Source organism: Apteryx rowi, unplaced genomic scaffold (assembly GCF_003343035.1).
Source record: "Apteryx rowi isolate R43461 unplaced genomic scaffold, aptRow1 scaffold_183, whole genome shotgun sequence".
Taxonomy (NCBI): domain Eukaryota; kingdom Metazoa; phylum Chordata; class Aves; order Apterygiformes; family Apterygidae; genus Apteryx; species Apteryx rowi.
The window spans coordinates 115,444-140,632 of NW_020448119.1; the positions used below are offsets into that span (position 1 = coordinate 115,444).

At 39.0% G+C, this 25,189-nt stretch overlaps 1 protein-coding gene across 6 annotated transcripts in view; it reads left to right on the forward strand.

Moving 5' to 3' along the window:
• MGA (MGA, MAX dimerization protein) overlaps positions 1 to 25,189 on the forward strand; it is a 53,993-nt gene that overhangs the window by 14,771 nt on the left and 14,033 nt on the right. For 5 of the 6 annotated variants that reach the window (XM_026061669.1, XM_026061671.1, XM_026061672.1 and 2 more), the window contains 11 exons: positions 264 to 362; positions 1,245 to 1,891; positions 2,734 to 3,091; positions 4,007 to 4,230; positions 5,072 to 5,212; positions 5,628 to 5,700; positions 7,083 to 7,603; positions 9,181 to 9,478; positions 11,240 to 11,875; positions 12,472 to 12,771; positions 14,312 to 16,023. In XM_026061669.1, coding sequence (XP_025917454.1) covers positions 264 to 362; positions 1,245 to 1,891; positions 2,734 to 3,091; positions 4,007 to 4,230; positions 5,072 to 5,212; positions 5,628 to 5,700; positions 7,083 to 7,603; positions 9,181 to 9,478; positions 11,240 to 11,875; positions 12,472 to 12,771; positions 14,312 to 16,023 — 5,009 coding nt within the window. The remainder of the gene's footprint in view (positions 1 to 263; positions 363 to 1,244; positions 1,892 to 2,733; positions 3,092 to 4,006; positions 4,231 to 5,071; positions 5,213 to 5,627; positions 5,701 to 7,082; positions 7,604 to 9,180; positions 9,479 to 11,239; positions 11,876 to 12,471; positions 12,772 to 14,311; positions 16,024 to 25,189) is intronic. The other variant, XM_026061675.1, reaches the window with a different exon arrangement.

The window sequence follows — 25,189 nt, forward strand, 5'->3', positions numbered from 1 at the left end:
GATAAGGGAAGGAGGATAAAACTGAAAATACAGGAGAAAGCAGCTTGTGTAGAGGATAGAAAATGAGAGTGCACATGAGAGAACTGCACAGGAAACCAGGCTTTGCTAGTTATTCTGTTATTAAAAAAAAAAAAAAGTCTCCTTATTCTGGCTTTTGGTTTAGTACTTTTCATCCTTCTGAACAGGAATAAGCAGAGTTTGCAAAGACATTGATTAAAATCAAGCTTGATTTATAAACTGAGGCTAGCTTTCTTCTTTTCCAGATACTGGATTTCCTTTTGTTTCCAGGACAGGAAAGACAAATGATTTCACCAAAATTAAAGGCTGGCGAGGAAAACTTCATGGTGCTTCTAGAAATGAAGGTAAAAGAAAAAAGAGAGCAGTGTATATATTTCTAATATACTTTTCTTGACCTATCAATAGATCTTGCAGTTTGCTTATTGTGTGTGTCTTAATAAGAGATTTTTTTTAAAATATTAAAACTGTAATGAATAAAGACTTTATTGGTAGTGTTTCCATGACCAGAAAGAAGGCTTATGGGCGGAAGGGAGAAACTTGCAGTTATTTGCTCTGAGTAAGGTAAAAATACATATATTCTGTTTTACACAGAAGGATGAGTGCAGGTCAAAGACAACACTGAAATAACTTTTGGGGGTTTTTTGTTTGTTTTTTTTCTTCAGTGCTGTGCTTACTTGAGGAAGTATGGTAATTCCAGAGTTCTGGTGCCCCAAAGAACTACAGTAATTTTTTTTTTTTTTTTAATCAGTGCATTTTTAACTCATATTAGAAAGGATATTCCTTGCTTACTAGATTACTTCATCCTGACTCAGAGGAAATAGATATTTGGCAATAGATATTTATATATCAATATATTCTTCTTATTTTGAATTTGCAAAAATATTTATATTGTAGCCTCCACACTTTAATACAATATGATGTTGGAGTATTCCAGATGTATTGTGGTATAGCAGGTAGGTTAGATGTTTGGGATGATCAAAGCCAGTTGCGTTGAAACACTGCCTGTTGAAGACCTACAGTTTTTGTGAACATAGTATATACGTAAAATTTCCACAAAAGCAGTTGCTCAGATCTAGCTGTGTTTCAGAGTGGGTCATGATACTATTGTTTATATATTTTAAAAAAAGTATACATTTTCTAGAAATGTATTTACTTCTGTTTTTTAATTATTACTTGTCAGTGTGCTTTCCCAGGAGTTAGTGTTTTTGAATTATGTATGTTTTTAGGTGGTAGTTCAGAAGGTTCCTTGAAGAATCGCTCAGCTTTCTGTAGTGACAAGCTGGATGAGTACCTGGAAAATGAAGGGAAGTTGATGGAAACCAGTATGGGGTTCTCTTCTAGCACTCCCGCTTCTCCTGTGGTATATCAGCTTCCCACCAAGAGCACTAGCTATGTGCGAACACTAGACAGTGTTCTAAAGAAGCAATCCACCATAATTCCATCAACATCTTATACATTCAAGCCTGTTTCTGTGTCCTCTACCTCTAGAAAGACAAAGACTCAAAACAGACAGACATCTTCAAACAGAGTAAAATCATCTTACAAACCTATACTGCCTTCACCTTTTTCTGTAAAGCAGAAACACAATTTTTCAGCATCAGGGGAAAAGGCTGCTAAGTCCCTCTCAAGTAGCAGTTTGACTAACCAAGCGGATAATTTCATGGTGCCAGCTCTAGATGAAAACGTACTGCCAAAACAGATTAGTTTGCGCCATGCACCACAACAGCAACAAGCAGCTCGTCCACCAGGTTTGTCTAAATCTCAAGTGAAGTTAATGGACTTGGAAGACTGTGCTCTCTGGGATGGGAAACCACGGACCTATATTACAGAAGAACGAGCAGACATCTCTCTGGCAACTCTGCTCACAGCTCAGGTAAATCTGCAGTAGTTCGTTTCCTTCTTGTATTGTTACTTTTCCACATCTTTGCACTTTCTAATATTGCTTACAGATGCATAAAACAAGACTGAAGCTGTTAAGGAGAAACCAAAGCATGTTTCGTTGTGTTCTGGTCTTTTGGCCAGTGAAAGTTGGGAATTGCTGATGTAGTGTAGTATGTGGAAAAAATAACTCTTAGCAGCATGTGTCCTTGCAACATTATTTACTCTTCTTGCCCTCTTTAGAGGAGAAAAAAAAGAAGACTAATACAGTTTCGCTTCAGTTTGTCCTTATCTATCCAGCATCTTAGATGCCCCGGAGGCAGTGCAGTTGAGCTTTTGATGGTGATCCTTCATTTGTATTGTCCAGTAAGAAGGGGTTTATAACTCCTATGAGAACTTTGTAAATACAGTGTTGAAAGTTGATGAGAGTCATTAATTGTTAGTAATCTCAAATTTTCGCCACAAAAAAAATTCTAGTTAATACAGTTTCTATTCACTAACTGCATTTCTTGACTATTTGTCACTTTTTTTCCAATAGCACCAACTGCAAAGAAATCCTGGTGAYGTAACTTGATTGTTATATGATAATCTTTTTCACTGTTTTCACGGCCAGTTTATTACCCAGATTGTTTAGATGTCTCAAACTGCCTCTCAGAAGACTTAAAATGCAGACTCTCCTCTGTTTGTTTTTTCAGTATAGGTGACAAATTATCGCATTAAAACTATGTAGTTGCAGGGATTGTTCTGAATGAACTTCAAATAATTAGATTTTGTATATGATTAATTTCATCTCATTAAAATTTCAAGTGTATACTTATTTTTTTAAAACCTTTTTAGGCTTCACTCAAAAACAAACCTATCCATAAAATAATAAGACGGCGAGCACCTCCTTGCAATAATGATTTCTGTCGACTGGGTTGTATCTGTGCCAGTCTAGCACTGGAGAAACGTCAGCCTACCCACTGCCGCAGGCCAGACTGTATGTTTGGTTGTACTTGCTTGAAGAGAAGAGTGTTACTGGTAAAGGGAGGATCAAAACACAAGAAAATACTGAAAAAGGCTGTGCGTGGAAATCTTGTGTTCTATGGAACACAAGAAGAGCAGCAAGACGATGAAGATGTGGAAGAAGAGGGTAATGGGGAAGAAGATGAACAGAAGCAGAAAGATAAGAAGAAGAGAAAAAGGGTGGAATACAGTGAGTATTGCTGGGCAACAGTGATTTCTTACAGCTTTGCAGAAATTACCTATCTTTGCAAGGGATTTTTGTTAGGACATAATAGCAATCACATTACTAAATCCAGAAATGGGAGCAAGTTCCAAGAGATCTCTGCAGTATCTGCTATGGTATAACTGACTAGCAGCAAATCACACTTTTACCTATCTGGTCAGCATTTTTGTGCTACTCAATTGTTTATCTTGATCAAATAGCTAGAGTTTATTTTAGGTAATTTAAACTCATACTCAACTTTCCAAACCTCTGCTATCACCGCTGGTGTTCTTCACTGCCATGCTTGCAATGTTCTTTCTTTAAAACTGCATTTTCAATTGCAGTATATAGCTGCATAAGTTTGACTTCAGTGGAAATGTGGTAATTTATAGTAGTTTCAGGTCTGGCTTAAGGTATGCTCAGAAAAACAAATTGGTAAAATTTGGCCATGAATTTAAATTTTCAGCTTCTTGCTAGTAGTATTTTTAGCAATATCTAAAAGCAGAAACAGTGTTGCCTAGTGTTAAACTCAAGGCAGCTTGTAGAATAAATTAATTCTTCCTTAGAGCTGTGATACAAAGTCTTTTTTTTGTCATTTTGAAGTATATAGCATCAGTGAAGATCACAAAGTCTGTAGCATTTTTCCTTATTTGCTATCACTGTACAAGTGAGAAAGATTAGTGTAGTATCCTTTTTATTTTCATTTCCTGTTGTTTGTGGAAGAAATCCCAGTCACTTTTGGCTAGAATTTGAGCCAAGTAAAATAAACAGTAGTATTTTCTGGCAGTGTGAACTAGTGATTGCTACATGGCTAGATTTTAGGCCCAAAATAAAATTTCTGTTACTGTGTTAGATTATTTTTCTACTTACAAGTTAACTTTTTATTTTTCCTCTTTTTTTCAGCTATCTGTGACTCAGAGCCAGAACAACCTATTAGAAATTGTCCACTGTGGGTGAAAGTAGAAGGTGAAATAGATCCAGAGCCAATTTACATCCCAACACCATCTGTTATTGAACCAGTTAAACCTGTGGTATTGCCTAACCCAGAAGTCTCCCTTTCTAGTAGGCATAGAACTTCCAGTGGAATGAAACCAGGCAGAGTGTATACTCCTAAACCCAATCCAGTGGTAAGAAAGGAAAAGAGATGCATTGGTTTTTTTTCTTTGTACTGAAAATTAAAACAAACACTGCCAAAACCTTCTGTACTAGCCCATTTTAGATAAAAATTTGAGACGAAAGCCCAAGACTTACTGCGGATGGGTATGTTGATAAGTTAGGATGGATTGACTGTGTCTAAATCTTTAACTTTCAGTCTTGTGTTGAGAATTTAGTCTTAGCAATACACAGATGATGAAAGGTGATTGTGATTCACTAAGAGCCTTTCATTTAAAAAAAAAATGCAGTAATATATGTTATTTTTTTGAAAATGATTGCTGGTCCTGTATAATGTTTGTGTAACTTATTAGCTGCATAAAGTAGCCCAATTAATGAACAACTTGTCAAACAAATTTGGATACACAAGGTGTAGGGTAGTTCTGGAGGCTTTTTCTGTTCTTGTTTGAGGCTTTGCTGCCAATATTGAAAAAGTCTGCCTCTGCCTCTCCCTTCACTTTTATCTAACAAAGGTGTCAACAGCAGTAGAGAAACTTCTTCAGACTTAACTAGGCTCAACAGAGTTGCCATTTAACACATACTAGATAAAGCTAAATAATGCCTGATGCTCAGGATTTTCTCTCATTTAGAAGAGTACTTAAACAGGGTTTGGGTGTCCTCCCCACCCCCAGATGTGGACTGAGGTATGATATTGAGAAGAAGGATTCAGGCTGAAATGCTGGAGCTTTCTTTTTTGACATTTTCTGCTGAAGTGCTTTTAGAATGCAAAACTAATTTATAACTCTTAATGTGCATCTAGATTGGAGTGGTTTACTTCTCTCTCTTTTTTTTTTTTTTTTTTTTGGGGGGGGGTAGATTCGAGAGGAGGACAAGGATCCTGTCTATTTGTACTTTGAAAGTATGATGACTTGTGCAAGGGTCCGAGCATATGAATGCAGGAGAGAGGAGAAGAAGCAACAGAAAGACCAATGCAATTCAAAGAGCTGTAGTATAAAGGTAAGAAATCATACAGCATCCAGCCTGTATCACATAGTAGGCAGAAATATTGAAAATGTGAAGTAATTTTTTTTCCAGGAACTCATACCTGACATGGGGGTCCGACTTGCATTTGATTGTGGTAGGACTGCGGATCCTAAATCACCTAGCAGTTCTGGTAAACTTGACTTGTTACCGTGATTGAAACTGTCCTATCTTGGAAGTTCCTGGCTCCCAAATGCATCATTGTGTAAGGCTGGAATGTTTATTGTTCAGAGACCTGTTCTGAGATGAAAATTGTGTTATTGGCAAAATTAAGATATGCTCTATGGTTGTGAGTGATAGTATGATGAACTAGTTTATTTTGTGATGTGATTTAGTTTGGAAGAGGATACGCAGGATGAATGTTTTTTCTTATGGTTCTTTCCTCCTCTAGGAGCAGGAATCGGACCTTCAGCCTCCTGAGAAAGCAACCTGTGAGATGGACAAAGACACAGATAAATCTGGAGGTAAGAGCTGAGTCTTCAGTATACTTCAACCACTTGATAGTACCATGTGTTTGGTTTAAAAAAAAAAAAGTAGATATTGATGAAACAAAAGCCCATTTGCTGGGGGAGTTACTACAATTGTCAATAAAAATTTTATGATGTACTTGCAGTTGCCTGATTTCTTAAGCAGTTCTATATGTGTAATGTGGGAGGTACAACAGGCTAAATATCTGGTACCTACTGTTGCTCTGATTAAAATGACCATTTTTACAGTAGCTTGATTAGCAATAAAAGATGTTATCACAGCAGACTTGTGTTCAAGAGTGCTAATAAGACACTTGAGAAGGAATGGAGGTCRCTGATTTTGTGTGTTTTTTGTTGTTTTGTTTTTTTGTTGTTGTTGTTTTCTTACCATTATTCTCTAGTTACTGAAGAATTAATAAATATCCAAATGATGCTGTGAGGCTGGGTCCTTGTGTTCTCCACTTGGAATTGTATAGGACAAGGAAGTGCCTGTACTTTGTTTGGAGTTGTGTGATATTGAATTCTTTAGTTCAAGTTGAAAGGTTGAATTGAATTTTTGCCGCACATATATAAACTGGGTTTGAGTTTCTAGTTTATAAAGAAGTAGGCTAGACATCTGTGTTCTCTTTCAGTCTGAAGTGCCCTGAATCACGTTCTGAACTTTAACATGAGACATTAACTAGAGGCATTGTGTCATCCACTAATGAAATATAGCTACCTTTTTAAGCTGAAATCTTTTACTGTTTAATGTGTACAACAGCACTCTGCATTTAAGGATGGGAATGGAAAAATAATACAACTAGCTGAAAATGCTGATGAATTGGTAGGTCAAAATTAAAACTTGACCAGGACACAGGGCTCAACATCCTTACAGTTTTGCAAAAAGTGCTATTGGATCTCTAATGACAACAAAAGGTCATGCTTCTATTTTACATCTTCCGCAAAAGACAGTTCTGCTAGCAGCATGTTTGCCCCTAATGCCGTTATAGGACACTGGTCCTTTTCTGACTCCAAGGGAAAAGYGCCATCTGTTGAATAACCAGCGATGCTTTCTACTGCATGTTGGTGTTGCTTAGAGGTCTTTCACCAATGTACTGAACCAGCCCAACTTTGTTTAGCTTGTGAGATGCAATGGGATACAACCTGAGATGGTACGGCTGTAGGGAATGAACCGTGAGAAACAGTTACTTTAGTTTTGCAGTGAATTTTCGTTTGCTTCTAAAGCTCTGCAAAGGGAAGTGATGCTTTAAACAGATTTCATTACTTTTTGTTCTGTGCGGCTGAGACAAGGGTGGAGGTGGGCAGAATAAAACTGTTTTAAATATCCAGGTGATTAAAATGCCATAGTATTGCAGAAACCTATTTCAATTCTTTCTCAGAGAAAAGCTGGTGGTCTTCCCATAGTGAGGGGGATTCTTCCTCCACCTCCTATGTTCATCACACCACTCCAGGTGGACCAACCAAACTTATCGAGATTATCTCTGACTGCAACTGGGAGGAAGATCGCAATAAGATCTTGACCATCTTATCACAGCATATCAACAGTAACATGCCACAGTCCCTCAAAGTGGGTAGCTTCATTATTGAATTGGCTTCAGAACACAAGGCCTGGGATGAGAAGAACCCTCCTGTCTACTTCTCCAGAGTGAAAATTTCAGTGCCGTCCTGCCAGGACAAGGATGAGAAGCCTGAGATACCTGTCTTGGAGACTCCTGATAGTGGAGTGCCATCATGCAAAAACCCAGAAAATTTAAAGTTCTTGCGGGCAGACACGTTGGACAAACTACAGGAGAAGTTGCATGGGGGTAAAGGCYTGCCTTTTTATACAGGGCTTTCTCCTGCAGGAAAGCTGGTCGCCTACAAACGCAAAGCTAATATGAGTCCCTCAGGCTTGATTCAGGTGGGTCCCTCTGCCTTTACTGTGGCGATTAGATTCAGTTTCTTCCGGTATCCCAGAAGCCCTTAAAAATAAACACTTTTTTTTTTTTTTAACCTAGTCTTTTGTCTATTCACACAAGGATTCTTTGTATCTGGGAGGCATTCCTGCCTCTTCTATAAGCTTGTCCCTTTTAAGATTCACTCAGGAAATTTGATTGGAAATCTGAAGCCTGGTAGTTTAGATTGTCTTTTTGGTCATTTGGGTCTTGGTGGCCCAAGTGCAGAATCTTTCTCAAGTTCTTTCTGCTGCTTTGGAAAACTTACTGCAGATGCAATTGACAGATAATACTTTTAAATGAATGGCTGTTGGAGGCCACAGAGTCTTCTTTTCTCCCCCCCCCCCCCCGAGAATGTGTACACTGGGACAAAACTTTAAAGGGAAATTGTAGACATTAAATTGCCTTTTGTTATAGCTTACTGCTAATCTTCACTAATAGCCTGACTGCCTCCTCTCTGCAGAATGTATGTTTGTCATCAAGAGGCTTCATAATCTTGAGTTTAAAATGAGTCATTTCACTGCAGTTTCACGCTGCCAACTTGGTATTATCAATTAATGGTAGGAACTGTAGGGTTAAGATGAAGATGTCTGCTTTTTCAGTCAAAGGTATTTGTAGTTATAGTAACACTGCTTCCAGGGAAGCCATGTGAATTGGGAAATGAGAGTAAAATTTGTTTTCATGACATTTTGCAGATATAAAGTTCTCATAAAGAGAACCTAATGGAGGGGAAAATACAGGGGGAGAGATTTCCTGGTTTTGATAGTTGATAAATAAAAAGAGTCCAGGACAAACTTTCAGGAGTGACTTCTGACCCTGGGTATTAAATAAATAGGAAACTGACTTAATCAGCACAGCGTGTTAAATATTTGTTTGACTTTTAGAGGGTAATATCAAACAACTTGAAAGTAAAATGTAACATTCCCCAAAAATTAGTGAAAAACTTCCCAGTGTCTGTTGACTACTAGGTTTAAAGCCTGACATGTAGAAAGATGCTGTTTTATCTCTCTCCCAGGCAGCTGGTTACAACCACAACTCTGAATTTGAAGTTAGTCAACCCATAGTACCTGAATTACCATATCAAGTGACAGTACAGATAAAAAATTGACAGCATTTTTACAGGCTCTTTAGAGTTTTGTCCCAGTGTGTATGGCATTAATTATTCTTCTGTGATACAAGAAGTTCATTGGATTTGAGACTTTTATCTAAAATTGTCCTTAAATTTGAAAAATCATTTTTAGTCAGGAATGTAGCATAAGTAGAAGGGCAAGAAAAATAAGTAGAGTGAAGCTAGCACATAAGYTCAGTGACTGCTGATGCTCCTTTGGACTCTTTGGTTCTGTACGAGAGTCTGAGTAGCATCTAAAATCTCAGTGTTATAAAGATATAATACAGTTGCTTTGAGTTACCTTGGGCAGAAAGGAAATTAGGAGACTTGGAAGTCCTGTGGAATGAAACACCTCTCCAGAGGTGGTGAATTAGCTCTTTTTTTTTTTTTTTTTTCTTTTTTCTTCACAAAATTTCCCTTTTCCACTTTTTTCAGGTTAATGGTAAAAGTTATCCTCAGGCCAAACTGCTTTTGGGACAGATGGGGGCATTACATCCCGCCAATCGGCTAGCTGCTTATATCACAGGCAGGCTGCGACCCACAGTACTTGATATCTCAACCCTCAGTACTGTGATCTCCAAGGTAGCATCCAATGCTAAAGCAGCTGCTTCCGGGACACCATCAGTCCAGGTCCCCACAACATCAACTCCCAAAACTACATCTTCCACCAGCACTACTTCAACCCCCACTGTGACGACTCTGAAAGCTCATGTCCCAGCACAGAGACAGATAGGTAGGTTGGAACTTATTACTGTATTTTAAATTGCGTGAAGCTGAAATAAAAAGTGAGTGTACAGCGTTGCTGTTGATTTCAGTGCAACAGTGCATGCTGCCTTTGGCTGAGTTGCCTACCTAAACTGCCTCTGCAATAAATAACCTCTTTATCTAAAACAGAAAGTTTTATTTTGACTTCAAAGATGTTGACTGTTAGTTATTTTATTAATACTACTAGAGCATATTTTCAAGAGACAAGAGTGGATGGAGATACACTGATTGAATGTTAAACTTGGATTTTTGTTTTGAGAATTTTCTATGATTTTTAATTGCTTTTCATCATACTTTGAGAAGTTGTTAAGGTGAGGGTTAAAAGTAACAGGATGATTCTAATCTGTGGTTCTTCACTGTTTGTTTTTCTGATGATATTGCGCTTGTAATTGGAATTCATGAGAACAGCAAAGATGCATGAAGCAACACAGTGAAAGACAAGATGATCCAAATCTGGATTAGGGAAACAACAGGTGGGCAGCCAATACCACACCAGCCTGTAATCTCATTGGATTTCACAAGCTAAACAGGGTTGGACTTAGTCAGCACTTGAATAGGAAACCCTCCAGAGTAATAAATAAAAAAAATCAGAAGACGCATGTGGTACTCATATCTGAGTTGGTACTGAAACGGTTACCCCAGCATGGCAAGAGGAGAAATTGCTCTTGAATGTTTCATTTTGTATGAGTTATAAAATCTAGCACCCATCCATGCTATAATAAGATCTGAAGAAGCTTTGCAAGAGAAAAGGATGTTACCTGTGTCCTGGCAAAACTCTAACTTTTGGTCAATTGTGTTGTTTTTCGGCCTAAATTTTCCTTGCAGTGTAAACGGAATGTGTTGCTTTCTCTTCCTGTAATAAAACTTCTTGTATTATATGTTTACACAGTATTAAAGAGGTGGCTGCATTTCATTGATGGGTGAAGTGATTGTTGCATATCGGATTTGCCAAGTGTTTTGGCACCTTCTGGGTTAAAGATGCTATGTATATGAATAACTTGAATATTTAAGTGGGGCTTGCCCAATAGTAATGCTCTGCACTGTCGTACTATATAACCAGGTTCTACCCCTCATCTGTAGGGGTCTGGAGTGATGCAGATTCAGTGTTCTGATCCCTGGTGAGCAAGGGATGAGGGGAAGGAGCTTCCCAACAGTGATTACTTCCAGTTGGTTAAACTTGTCCCATCCAGTCCTCAGCTTCACAATTGTCATTGCAATGAGAAGGGGACATGGCAAATGCTTTCTCCCCCTCCCCCCCCCCCCCCCCCCGAAGTGGCTGTGTGACGTGGATACAGTAGCAGGGGCATGAAAACCAAGAAGCAGTGAAAGAGGAAGACTACACAAAGAAGCTGTTACAGGAAGAATATGAGATTTAGAAAATATCTTATGAGCCCATTATCTCACTTAGCTGTTTGTTTTCATGTACTGAAATTTTAACTCGCTGTTGGTAGTTCCACAATAAAGAACATAACCCCCCAAGACCTGATTCTTTTGTATATCCAGGAAGAAGTGCAACAGAAAGCTATAGAAGTGGGATATAACAGCTATACTTCTAATAATGTAATAATTTAAGGCATGTTCAGGACTGCTGTGAAAGTTTTGATCTAATTACAATGTGCTCTTTAAGAAAACAGGGCCCCAAATTCTTGCTGAAATGAGTATTGTAGCACCTCATGAAAAGCAAAGAGGAAATCTATTAAAATTTTGACCTGCAAGTTTTTATTTGCAGCTGCACGACCCTCACCTGGTGGTGTGTTCACACAATTTGTGATGAATAAAGCCGGAGCCCTACAGCAGAAGATTCCTGGAGTGAGCACACCCCAGCCTCTGTCAGGGCCGCAGAAGTTCAGTATCAGACCTACACCAGTAATGGTTGTTACTCCTGTGGTTCCCTCAAGGCCATCTTCAGTTCACTGCACTGTCTCTCCTGGGGTCACTGCAGCCACCACCACTTCTCCAATCACTGTAGAAAGTACCAGTGTGGCAGTATCTACTGTGACCACTGCTAGCCAAACAAGAGCTAGTGAACCTGCCAGCTCTCCTCCTGGAATTACAGTCACAGGTGCTCCTGCAACACCTGGAATTAACACCTGTACTGCTCCCTCACCCACAACACCTACTGCCACTGTGAACATAACAAAAGCAACTGGGATAGCTACACCAGTAGCAACCATATCATTCCCTAAAACTGTAGTWACAACATCAACAATTACTCGTCCTGTTTCCACAACGTCCACTTCCACAGTTGTACTGACAACAACTGCAACAACCACGTCTGTAGTGACCACACCAGCTTCCTCTGTTGGCTCTGTTCCAATTATACTCTCAGGAGTTAATTCAAGTCCTACACTGAATCCAAAACCAGGTAAGGCTTGGGTACTTTGAATTGTTACTGCAAACACTTTTTTTTTCCCCCTGTCTCCTTCATAGTTGGAATAAAATCTGCAACTGTAAAACCCAATTTGAACACAGATTTGCTCCCCTCAACCTTATTTCCAAAATAGGATAAGAAACGTAGTTTCCAAGTTGCTCGTTTGAGTCCAGCCTAAGCCAGTAGAGAAGAAAAAAATGTGGCTATCTGTTCTGTGACTGCTATGAAATGAGTTGGAAGTCTCAAATCATTTTTTGGCCCATAGAAATGTGTAACATAATTATCACTGGGTTTGCTAGAATTGCAGTATTGGTACAGAATCCAAGAAATAGGCATGAAGTTACCCTCTCATCTTTACATGCGAGTCTTCTGGGTCATGACTGAGAAATGTTGACAGAACAGTGAAAGGAAAACTGTAACTGGCCTGGTTCATCCTGTGTATGTTCTGTGAATAAAAAGGTACTGATGTAACATGCTTTCAAGAGATCGAGTTATTTCTAAAATGCTTGCACTTGTTCTTATTACAGATAGTGTCTGATTCGTAGGATGTTTCTTAAACTAATTTTTATACAACTTTTAAAATTTTTCAGAGGATGCTATTCCACAAGCTACAAGTAAGACTCCACAGAAGATGTCTCCTGGAGCAGAAAAACGCGTAGGACCTCGATTGTTGTTGATTCCAGTGCATCAGACATCTCCTGCTTTGCGACCGTTAAACAACATGCAGCTTCCTCAGAGGCAGAGGATGGTCCTTCAGCCTCTCAGGAGCCCTGGTGGTGTGAACCTGTTCAGACATCCTAACGGACAGATCATTCAGCTTGTCCCACTGCATCAGTTTCGAGCTGCTGGTGCCCAGCCCAATGTGCAGCCAGTAATGTTCCGCAATCCAGGTATAAAGTTCAAAGTTTGTCTTGACTGTGTAGCATGTTACTCAGGAACAAGTCATGCAATAGATGTCTCTGTGATGCTCGTTTTCCCTCCTGAAAGTAATTGAATGGAGTGTAATTTGGTTCTGTATGAGGAGTTAAAGAACATGAAGTGTAGTTATTCAGATGTAATGCAACTTAAACACCATGTGTCTAAAATGCAGAAAGTACAGTTAATAGCTAAGTTGCCAAAATCTGGGTGTTTTGTGCTGCAAGTAAAAGGGCCTATGTGTGACAAAGGAACCACATGCTCTGTCTTGTCATCACTTAAAGGAAATTAGGTAGATCTGAGGATTTAAATATAATTCTTGTTGAATATTCTTTTAAAACGAAAGAGCTGTTACCTGTGCCTTGCTGGATGTATTGGCTTATTCTTGTTGTGTTTCACATGTTTGTTAGTGCTCTTATGCTAGATATTCAGATTAAATGTTAAACTGAAGTATAAAATTGCTGGTTTTTTTCCTCATTGCAGTGTGAGGAAAATGTATTTGATTTCTCAGATATTTCTCTTTTTCATAGTGAAGGCAGGATTAGAAAAGTTCCTTTGCTGTTAAATGGGGGAAGAGATAGAATTTGTAGGCATCTGACACAATGTAGGTAGGATGCATATTGAGAGTACTGTTGTACATATTTATAAATAAAACATGTTTATAAATAAAACATATTTTAAATACATTTTTACTTTCCATCAGAATTTTTCTTCTGTTCCCTTCCTTATAAAGAGGCATCTTGAAAAGATGGAGGCAGAATGGGATTGAAAATTGAGGTGTGAGAGCAAGAACAGTAGCTTACAAAGCTGCCTGGGGAGAAGAGTAATGGGTCAGGTCACTTGCAGAAAAATACTCCTGTGCGTTAGCTGAGGTCTGAGCATGAGATGTAGTAAATCAGTTAAAGAGTGCATTAACGTTCCTTTCTAGTTTTGCATTTTTGCTATTCTAGGAGAAACTAGCTGCCAGTGGTTGTATTTTTCCTCTTTGTTTTAATGGAGTTCCTAGCAGGGGTCTAATGAATGTGTGCAAGAGCTCATTAAGGTGGAAGAAGATCATGATATAATCACATAATCTTGTGGTAGTTCTTCTCTGTGGAATTCTTTTTCTGAAAAACAGGGTTTTTAATTAAACATATTTTTATTTTGCTTTGCTTGAGAAAATCCACTTTTCCCTTTTTCTAATAAATGGGAAAAAAGTGAAAAGTAAAATGAGGGAAACCTCAACTAAATGCAATGCCTTTTTGATTAAAATTCTTAATAGTGAAACTTGCCATTAAATCTCTGTCAGTTCTAGTAGCCACCCTATGTGTTTTATAGGGGTGTTYCATGTGAAAATTCAATGGTAAACCTTTCTTTATGCAGTACGAGATCATTCAATGAGAACTTGTGGTTGAATACCTGATTATATTGTGATCCTTGAGAACTCTGGCTACTTCTAGTACAGCATCAAATACTAGAACTAAAAGGAAAGGTTGATTTGAGGAAGTATTAATTGGCATTTTATTTTTCTCACAGGATCAGTTGTAGGAATTCGGTTGCCTGCCCCTTCCAAACCTTCCGAGTCACCTGTGTCTCCCACTTCCTCTGTGTCTTCCACTTCTCCTGCCACAAATTCAGCCACACAAACTGCGGGACCAAAGTTTTCCTCTACAGCTAATCTGGCCACTCAAGCATCTTCTGTTCTTCCTTCAGTACCAAGCTTTGTCTCTCAGGCAGGCACTCTGACTCTGAGGATCTCTCCTCCTGCTGCTAGCAGCATGGCAAATCAAACAGGCTCTGAGTCTAAAATAACGTGTAGCTCAGGTGGTCAGCCAACTACTACTGCTAGTCTCATACCTTTACAGTCTGGTAGTTTTGCTTTACTTCAGCTCCCAGGACAGAAGACAGTGCCAAACTCCATTCTTCACCATTTTGCATCTCTCCAGATGAAAAAAGATTCCAAGAATGTATTCCAGAAAGATGACTCAGGTGCTACTCAGCAGAAAGAGAATGGGAAGGCTTCACGCTCAGAGGAGGTTGAAGTTGTGGAGTCAGAGGTCACAGTGTCAGATAGCAAACCAGAAGAAAATGAGGTGTCAGTAAATCAGTCAAATAATGTTGAAGAGTCAGCATCTGGCGCAATCACACCTGACAGAAATTCCGCTTCATTGGAGACAGCGGAGAAGGATTCAAGGGTGCTAGAGGGTTATTCAGATGATGTTTCCTCTCTTCAGCATGATATTTCTGCAGATGTTGTATCGTCAGATCATTCGTACATCAGTGAGAAGCCAAACGATGAGCAAAACAATGCGGTCACTGAGGAGAAAGAGGATTCTGTCCATTCTGAAGCTGTAGTAGAGGCTGTTTCAACTAACTCTGAAACCATTTGTGGATCATCAGATCAGCCTTTAGTTGCTCATGTAGATAGTGTACGTCCACAGAGTCTCGAGAATCAGGAAACTGCACAGCTGAAGAACCGTGGAAAGGAACAAATACGTGCTGAACACTCAGAGAAACGAGGAAAAGAGAGAGATGTGCAGGCACCGATCAAAGAGGGCGACAAGGCAAACTCTGGGCAGCCACAGGGTCAAAAAGAGCAAGATGCACATCTAGAGAACAAGGAGAAGGACCAGAGAGGAACTGAACCACCTCAGAACAAAAGAGAACATCAGGATGATGCTTCTGTGCAGCTGCAAATGGAAAGGAAGGAGTACAAAGACTCTACAGAAGCAGAAAGCATAAGGGAGAAAAAAGGAAGTAAGTCTGAAATCAGTTCTGCGAAAGAGCAGGATAATGCTTCAGGAGAAAAGCAGACAGAACATACTGAGGAAGGCAAAACAAATGTAGCCACACAGGAAATCAGTAACACCTCTTCCCAAGAACAAGGTGCTGTTGATTGTCAGGAAGAGATGAAAGCAGTTAAAGATATTGTAATACATGCCAACAGTTCTTGGAGCAAAATATCTAGCATTGCACCTGCCCTAGAAAATAAAAGCAATACAGGTAACAAATCTGATACATCTGATAAAGGTGACTTCCTGATGCCAGAACAGAGGGCACAAGAACCCAAGCATCACAAAAAGGGTTATATGCCCACTATTGATATTACTGTTGATGATATGGAAGAGGAGGAGGAGGAGGAGGATGATGACGATGAGGAGGATGAAAAAACTGATGATTCTGCTGATGAGATGTTGGATGGTGCTTCTGACTTCCCAAGTGAAGAGGAAGTAGATGTTGAAAAAGTGGTAAGCATTTAACTATTTATGAAGGGATTCTTTTTTTAATTGAGCAACAAACGTCAGAACCATGGATTTGAAAGACTCTGTATGACGTTTGTGTCCTAGAATTTAGTTTCTTTAGAAAATCTAGATATGGGTCCAAGCGAAAATATTTTTCATTTGTTAGTTAAATAGCTTTTTATAGTTAGCATTATATGGCCTTCCAGACGTCTGTTTCTCAGGTAAGAACTGAGTGACATTGAGAAAGCTGCAATAGAACTGTTGCATGTTGTCTTCCTCCTGTATTGACTCAGGCAACTTGGTTCCTTGTAATATGACTTAGGATCCTATAACATAGCCAGTCCAGTATTTCTGCTGTTCTAAGCTGTTTCCTTCTACCTAAATTTGTAGCCCTGAGTAGTTAGCATTTGTTTCTGGAAGGAATCTTTGAATTTGTCCTTAAATTCTCTTGAAATTTAGCTATAAATTTGAGTGTCAAAGCTGTCATTCTGTATTCAACAGAAAACAAAATTGATGCAGAAGTTGCAGAATAAACATAACAATGTAGTTAACATAGAAAGGGTATCTTTAGATTTTAATGCTTGTAGAATTTCCATCAAATTTCATCCCAGACCTAAAACAAAACAGTCCCACATATATCTACTTGATATTTTTGATAATGTCAGTATGTGACTAAGAAACAGTATATTGTTACCTAAAATACGTGAAGGTTCAGTTTTGGAAGTGATCCAAATGAATGCCAAAGTAAGATAGGCTTTTCTTGGGATGAGATAAACGTGGAAAGAGAAAAACTAGACTGGAGAAGAATTTAAGAGCAAATTAATTAAAATTTGAAGTAATTATGTTAGTGTGTTCAGGATTTTGAAAGTGAATAATTCTTTTAGCCCTTTTGTATTAACTTAGTCCTTTCCTAGTTGAAAACCAAATTAGAGTTTTTTCTCTTCTAAACCATATGCAGAGTTATTAAATTAAAAGCCAACAACTGTTGCTTTTAGAGAATATGTTGTATTTAACTTCCAGAAAAGTTGACTAATCATTTAATACTCCAGCTCACAACTCTCAAGACAAAATGATAGCAACCTGGCTGCATGAGGGTGAGGGTATTGAAAGCAGCTATAGTTTTTTGAAGTTCTTCCAAGGTTTGGGGTTGAAAACTGAACTGTTGTCTTGTTTGAGCAGGATGGTGCTCACTTCGTAATCCATAACTTTCAGCAGGATTATCATCCAGTATGAGAATCGTGTTTAATATGTACCAGACAACTGCTAGGCTTTTCAGACAAGGAAGTCTTAGGGATTTTTTGGTAAGCCATTGAAATCATAATTTTCAGGTCACAGAGTAGTTTGTTATCAGGGTAGATGTTAAAGATTGTTTTTGTTGTCCTACACAAGGATGATGAAACTAAAAAATAATAATCATCAGAGATTATAGGAAATGTTTGTTTTGGAAGAAATTACTGTACAAGTTTTAGAAACTACTTCATAAAAGGTATCTTTGAATGTATTTTTTTTCTTTTTAGAATGAGGTGGTAAACCATATAAGGGTGTGTCTTCACTGTAGCTCACACAGACTTGACTAAGCTAGCTTTGGTTTCTAGAGCAGTAAAGCTGAGGAACAACAGATCTCACAGTGGACGGTCGAGCTCATCTGTTTTCAAATCTAAATATGTAAATCTCTAGTCCTTTTCCTTGAGAGATTGCTTAAAAGTAAGGAGCTTGTCAGTGAGCAAACATATTTTTATTACAAAGAATAGAAGGGGCCAGAGAGCCCTGAAGTTTTGGAGGATTGTAGGTAGGGGGATTCTTCCCTACTGAAGATCTCAGAAGGTCCACAGAAAGAGGAAAGCACCTCCTGATGGTCTGTTTCTCCTGCACTCCGCAGGTCTATTGGTTATGATTGTTCTTTAGCTCATAGGGAGACCCATTGCTATTAGGAGCCATTGCATAGGAAAAAAGAAACAGGGAAGTGTTGCTGTCCCTCTTTGCAGTCTTCATGTTGTATCCTTGAGAGACTGACTGCCTGAAACACGGCACCTCACTATGACTCTGGCAACTCCCCTCTGTATTGCATATACTTTCTGTGCTTTTCCCTGCAATCTTAATATGAAGCACCCAGTGATTTGCATGTTTGGAATAGCTTGGTATGCAGGGGGATTGCAAGTGAAGGGACTTCTTTGTTCTTTAGGTGAGAGGTTTGTGTGATGAGTAAGTTGGGGAGAAGCAGGTTCTTTCCTGTTTCTCTCTTCTCTCTTCTCTCTTCTCTTCCCACCTTGTGAGGTTCCTTAGGGTTTCCTCTTGCTTTGATAATGGAAACCCTTTACAGGTAAGGAATTCTGAGTGGCACCAAAGCGTAATCAGCTCTCTGGTCAGAATTCATGGAGGAAATGCATGTGGTTGCAGGGTAATAGATGTCTGTGCAGAGTACGAATAGGATCAGCATGTGTACATCTCTTGTGTCTGAGGTTTGGAGACTGTTAGCCAGTATGGGCTGAAGAGATGTCATTAGTGGCCTGAAAATAGATACTGCAGTAGGAATACAGTGTGAGGCAGCATTATCTTTGCATCTTTTTGATTTGTGGGTGTGGCGTTGCTTTTAAGATGACCCGGGCTGAAAGGCCCCAAAAGAGTGGGAGCTGTTCAGTTGTAAGAGTTATTCTCAGTCTTGGTGGCTAATATGATCTATGTATCGGTAAGCTTAGATAAGATTTCCAAGGCACAGTTTACAGAATTGGACAAGAAGAAAATAATGCTTATTGAAGAAGGTTGATCCCTTACAGAAATTCTTGCTTTCCATAACAATGAATTGTTAGGCAGCGTTTACTGTAGTTCTAGTGGTTGGGAAGATCCAGCTATTAGATGTAGTAGTCCACCATAGAGGACTAGACACCCTTTTGAGTTCAGTCGTGGTCAGTGAGATGAGAGAAGATTTTCAAGCTACTTTTGTGCTCCTTTGGGGAGAAAGGTGCAGGATATTCCTGTTTCAAGGGAGAAGTAAACTAAAACATTCTTACCCAAAGCGCAGGTCAACTTCAGGATCTTACTGGAGACCTTCAGGCCATCCAGAAAAAAGTAACACTGTTGAAGTACTCCTCTGACAAGAGATTACTTATCAAGAATTGTCCTTTTTCCTCACTGTAGGGAACCTCTTAAAGTTTCTCCATACTTTTCAGGATACTCTGGACAGCTCTGTTGTAGGTGTGCTTTTTTGTTTTTTTTTGTTTTTTCTTCTCCTCTCTAGCTTCTTTGACCCATGCTTGTCCCGCTGCCAAGTTGTATTAAATGTCACATTATTTTGCATAGTCAGGTCATTGGGGAGGCAGTGATGGAAAGGGAGAATACCCTACCTGGCAGGGGGGAGGGAGGGTTTGGACCACATGATCTCCAGAGGTCCTGTCCAACCCTAACTATTCTGTGATTCTGTGAATATGCTTCTGGAAGTTTGCAGAAAACTCTTAAAAAATATGTTGTTTAGCAGGCCTTTGGTTTAGTCAGAATCATGCAAGTTCATCACAGAACTTGAGATACTGACTGCCTCAAGTGACAGCAAGAATATGCTCTTATTAAACCATTTGCACTCTTGTGTCAGCATAGTGTTTGCCTGCCAGGCTATACCAGCGTTGTTTGTCAGACTGGATGAAGTCAATCCGTACTGAGTAGACTGGTACAGGAGGTTTATCTGTTTCATTCAGCTAGTGGAAATATGGAAGCAAAGTGTGTGTGCAGGTCCACTAATACTTTCGTTTAAATGAAAATACTAACGACAGCTCTTTTACTACTTGTTCGGAATCTGGACTTGTTCTTGTTACTCAGGAAATAGTCATTTAAAAGAGAAAAAACAACCTCCAGTGAGAGACAGGATGATTGCTACTTACCTGTATAGTAGCTATTATTGTTTCTTTTTTAGTGTATTTCCATGTAGTTCTCCTTGCAGTGGTGACTTCCGTGTTCTTAATTTTGCATCATGGTGCTCTTCAGATGAACTTTTTACCTTGTACTAACTTTATGTACTTACAAAACTCTGTAAGCTCCTTCTCAACTCAAGAAGAGGAGAAGCTCCTTCAAATGCTAACTTTGTCCTTTTGCATTTCCTTCCCTGAATTACATCAATAACAGAAGTCTAGGAAAGTTGAGCATCCTGGGTTGGGCGATATGAACAAACCTCTCTGGCTATATTTGCTCACATTTGCCTATCTGAACAAATTGAACTGCCATGGCCTGGCCCCTGATATTAAACTTGTTCTCCAAGGCAGGATGATTGCATACAAAATGCCAGTTGGGAATGGCTGTTTGGCATGGGGTTAGTCACAAACTATGTCTGTGAATCGTTCACATGAGAGCTTGCTGGCTTAAGCCAAAACCATGCCATGGATTGTTTTAGTATTTAATGCTATAGATAGAGTTTCAGTCCCCTGGCCCTGGTTAATTTACTAGTCTAAATACAGCTTCTCTGTCTGGTAAGATGCTTTACTTTAAATGCTGTTAAAACTTTGTTTTTCAGCCCTTCTTCTTCTGAGCTAAACATTAAAATGGTGCAGAACTATTATGAATGATTATAACATTGTTAAAACTTAAATAGTCCACAAAACATATGTTTTACACTTTTCATTAAACTTAATCTCTAGTATGTTCTGAGCTTTTGTAACAGAGCATGTGTGAGATTTCTAGACAAAGTAGCAAGATGCAGAAATGAGGCATTTGTTTGGGTAATTTCTGAAGTCATCCATTGTCATCTCCCCTTTTCTTTTTGATCACTGTCACTGGGGACCCTCTGCCAAAAGGTGACTGATTCTTCAGGGACCAGCAATAGGGGTGTGGGCTGCCAGAAACAGACAGGTAAAGGTGAGAAGAGAGTGCTTAGAAACAGCCATGAAGTGCAGTGAGGGAAAAGTGCTAACAGTTCTGTAACAACAGTAAAACTTCCCTTGTAGCGTGGGATTGTTCCTTTTTGTGTCTGCGTTCCTCGTTCCTTAAGGTATTTTATTCCTACAAACTCAGAGGCATTTAGAAGTTTCATAACTACAGGACTGGTGGAAGGACTGATGTTAGAAAGGCAGGGTTTCAGCAAGCTTTTTCAGGCTGTAGAAACCCCTGGAGTTATGCTAGGCTATCAACAGGGTTCGACTTAGAAAGGGTTGATAGTACTTACGTAGGTAGAACTATTCTTATGTCAGAACTTAATAAGAAGTAGACTTCTGAGTTTCTTCATTATTGTGATATTTTTCCTTCTACCAGAAAGTCAGGAAAAGACAAAGAAAGGAAAGATTTCCCATCCTGAAGCATTTTTCCCTTTGTTGTTAAAGGCAAGAAAGAAAAAAGTAGTGTTTTTGCTTTACACTCATCATATGCAGAACTTGTAAACTTAAAGATGTGAATTTCTTGGTGGACAGTGGAGGGGTTTTTTTAACTTGAAACCCCCCACCCCTGCTTCCGGTCTTTAATGAAAAAGGTACCATCTCTCACTGATTTTGGGGATCTGTATTTCTAGTATGATAATCACTTTAAAAGTTCTGCCGTGAGAACATATCTACCTGGATAACTATAAACCCTTGAGTTAGCCTTGTATAACTTGTCAGGGACTCAAAAGCTTTACCATGATAGTATTTCTAGTAGAAGTCATTTTCTGTTTTTCTCACTCTCTGGATCCTAGCATCTTTTAAACCCTTCTGTACTCCCCCTTCCCTGCAGCATAATGGTGTCTAAAGGTAGTTTAGACAGTGCAGTTCGGCCTGCTCAAGAGAAGCTATAGTCATCTCTTGCATGTAGAATTACAGTGATACTATATAAAATGGAAAAGCTACGGGAAATATCAGAAGGTTTCTGGCAACCAGAGAGTTTATGGATGACCTAGGAGAGCTGGAAGAAATGAGAAGTGCTTTATGTATCATGAAATAAAACAACTATCTGTTAAATTATGTAACTTTGCACCTCTGGCACATTTAATACATTTTCAGCATAATGATATGTATCTATTTAGTAGTTCTGTAATTTGAATAGGATTTTTGTTTGAATAATTTTTATTCAACCAGTTATTTCCTCTGGTTTTGTGATGGTGAGCTCTGCCTTCTCTCGTCAGACCCTGGGGAGGATTAAGAAGATGCTACAGAGCAGCTATGCTACCTGTTCACATCTCCTGGTGAAGCTCAGGAGAAGGTCTGCTGCTGTGGAGATAGTACAGTTCATTATCTCCCAACTCCTTTTGCTTTGCTTTCCCTCCCTTCCTCTCTTTTAGTAGAACTTAATTTCAAATTCAAGCTTCTGTCCCTTTCCTCATCTGAGGAATTTTTGGTATTTCAGTACTCTGGGTCCTACAGTACATCCTTTTTTAAAGAATGTGTGAGCTCTGGCATAGCAGTTAAGCTTCAGAGAATCTGGACAGTTTCTGTTGCATTTTTGGTTTCCTTGCCTTTGTGACTTTGTGCAAATGGGTCAATCTCTATTTTTCAGTGCGGAAGCTGAACATGTAGCTGTGGCTTACTACAGAATAACTTAAAAGCAACTTGGATGCATCTGTCTTCCTAAAAATGAAATGACTTGATTAAAAAAAAAAGCATCAAAAAAGCTGCTTCTGTTTATTAAAACTAGGTAATGACAAGGACTAACAAGTAAAGCAAATGTGAGGGGGAGTTGGTGGGAAAAATTGCTGACTGGATAAATGCTGTTCTTCAAGTGTGATTTTTATATAGCAAATCATAAAAGTTTCTGTAAGCATATAGAACCATTTGCCAGACATGGAACAAAGCTGCATACTCTTCATAGGCAATGTTTGAAAGTTGTTGAAATACTTAGCTGAAATGCAATGAAGTCTTAATTCAGTTGGCAATTCAGTAGCCATGGTATATTTGTTCTGGATCTAGACTGCAAGTGATATTTGGTTGGACCTCACCAACATCCCAGGCATGTGGTGTCTTCTGACTTTCATTCTCCTGCTGTTCTTTTTCTCTGTGCTCTACCTGGTTCCAGCGCTAATTTGTAGGAGGATATTTACAAGACGGAACAAATTTTATGGGCTTTCAGCCGCAAAGAAACAGTCTACTTCCTCAGGCTTCTGCCAGTGCCAGTACATTATTTCCAAAGTCAGAAGACAATTTGGTTTACCTCCAAACTGCTCGTGGTAGACTCATAACAGAAACTGTCAGGGCATTAAGCAGACTCATAGCTGCTCTGAAGAGAGATGCAAGAAACCTCAGTAGTGAGTAGTAATAGAATAACTTGTTTATCTCCTTTCCAAATACAGAAGCCACCAGAGATCAAAGCTGCTTTCCTGGGCAGAGAAGAATGGTGTCTTTAAAGTCAGCACATGGAAATATATCTTTGAAAGAAAGGGTGAGATTATTCTCTAAGGCTAGTAAGTTCCCACCTAAGGTCACCGTCCTTGCTCCTCTCTATTTCTGTTTGAAAAGATATGACTTTTTGCCAGCCTAGAGATAACTAGGGAGTGTGCATGGCAACTTGTAGAAGCAAGGATGCTTTTCCATTCAGGTCTAAAACAGCTATAGCTGAGTATCACCTTTTTATTTCAGCAGTAATTTGTGATACTTGGTCATACAGGTAAAGTTGTCAGCTTCTCCAAAAGTGAGTGATTTAAAATTTTATACCTCTTTCTTGTATGGAGTCTATACTACCAACACTTTTGCAGGGCTCCTCATGACATTGTTAGTGAAAGGTGAAGATGACTTGGGAACATTTGAGTGGTATTATAGCAGTGGATGTTATATAGTTTCCTTCCTCTTCAAAGATTGGAAGATTCTACGGTAATGTGCCCACACACAGACACAAAATGTGTGTGTATATATATATATTTTATGTATATTTCCCCCCTCCCAGTGCCACTTTAGTAAAGGAGGACAGACTTTATTACTTTATTACTTTTTCAAACTGTTTCTAGTTTCTGTCTTTTCTATAGCCTCTATCACACAGCCATGGGAGACAGTGTTAGAGATGATTTTCTTTTCTCTGGCAGAATTATTCACAACTGTAATCACTCTAATGTGGTGTCGGTAACTAAGGTAGCGAGTTTTTATGTTGTTGCTTGAATTACAGTTACCCCTGCTGTGAGTTATGGGTTGAGGGGTAGGGGGAAGAAGGCTTGGCTTAAGAAAAGGTTGGGTGAAAAAGCCAAATATTACAGCAAACACTAGATTGAGACATCTTTTTGCTCTGTCAAAAAGGAAATTATTAACTAAGATTTAGATGCCTGTTATAAATTGAGTCCCTTTTAAATTAACGTAGCTGCAAATTTCGCAGATGCAAGTTTCATGATTGGTAGTTGGAAATGTGCATCATTAACTACTTGTTACTAATGCTTGTATGATAATTTAGGCTGCTCTTGTTGCATATTGTTTTTGTTAATTAGTGCTGTATGTGGCCTCATCTGTGGCCAGCTGAGTCAGTGCAACAGTTTCACCTTTTTAATAAGAGCTTCTTAAAACAGCAACGCTACTGTGCGATATCTTCAGTGAATTGCAGTTAATGTAAAATAATGAGTACCATGAAAAGCCTTTATTAGAAGCCTTCCACTGATACAGAATTGCATATTGCCTTTTTCTTTCTGTTCTGAACTTAGTGGTTTTTGTGATTAACTGTTTGCATCAATTTCAGGTAAGTATTCAGTTCAGAGAAGAAGGTGGTTGCAGCTCACCAAAAAGAAAGGAAAAAAGGACAAGGAGAAGGAAGGAAGGACAGAAGAGAAGAATAGGAGGAGGGCAAGACTGGGTAGTTCAGGGAACTGGGTGAAATGGAGTACAGAATGAAGGTATAATTGCTTTTTCTTACTTCAGGAGGGGAAAGAGTTCTGCATTCTGTAAGTAGACTAGTGATTATAAGATTAAAACCTTCTAAAAATTGCTTGAATAAGGCTTGTTTGGGGTTGGGGGGAGGAGAGCAGAATCTGGTACTGTAAATGGATGCAAGGTTGGTAATTAACTGCTGCAGTTGCTACAGCACTGCAGTGGTTCTTCATCCCTGTCTTCACAGATGATTAGCAAATTTTCTTGGTCGGAGGGCATAGAAAAACAAGTGCTTTTCAGAATATCTTAAATACTTCAAATAATTTTAGCACAGATTTTTTGAAAGAGCCAAAATTATACTCTTTATCATGTAAGCAGTCTTCTATATGGCCTGACAAAGCCCAGTTGTATGATGCTGTGACTCTTGCTTTCTTTGGTATAAGAGACTG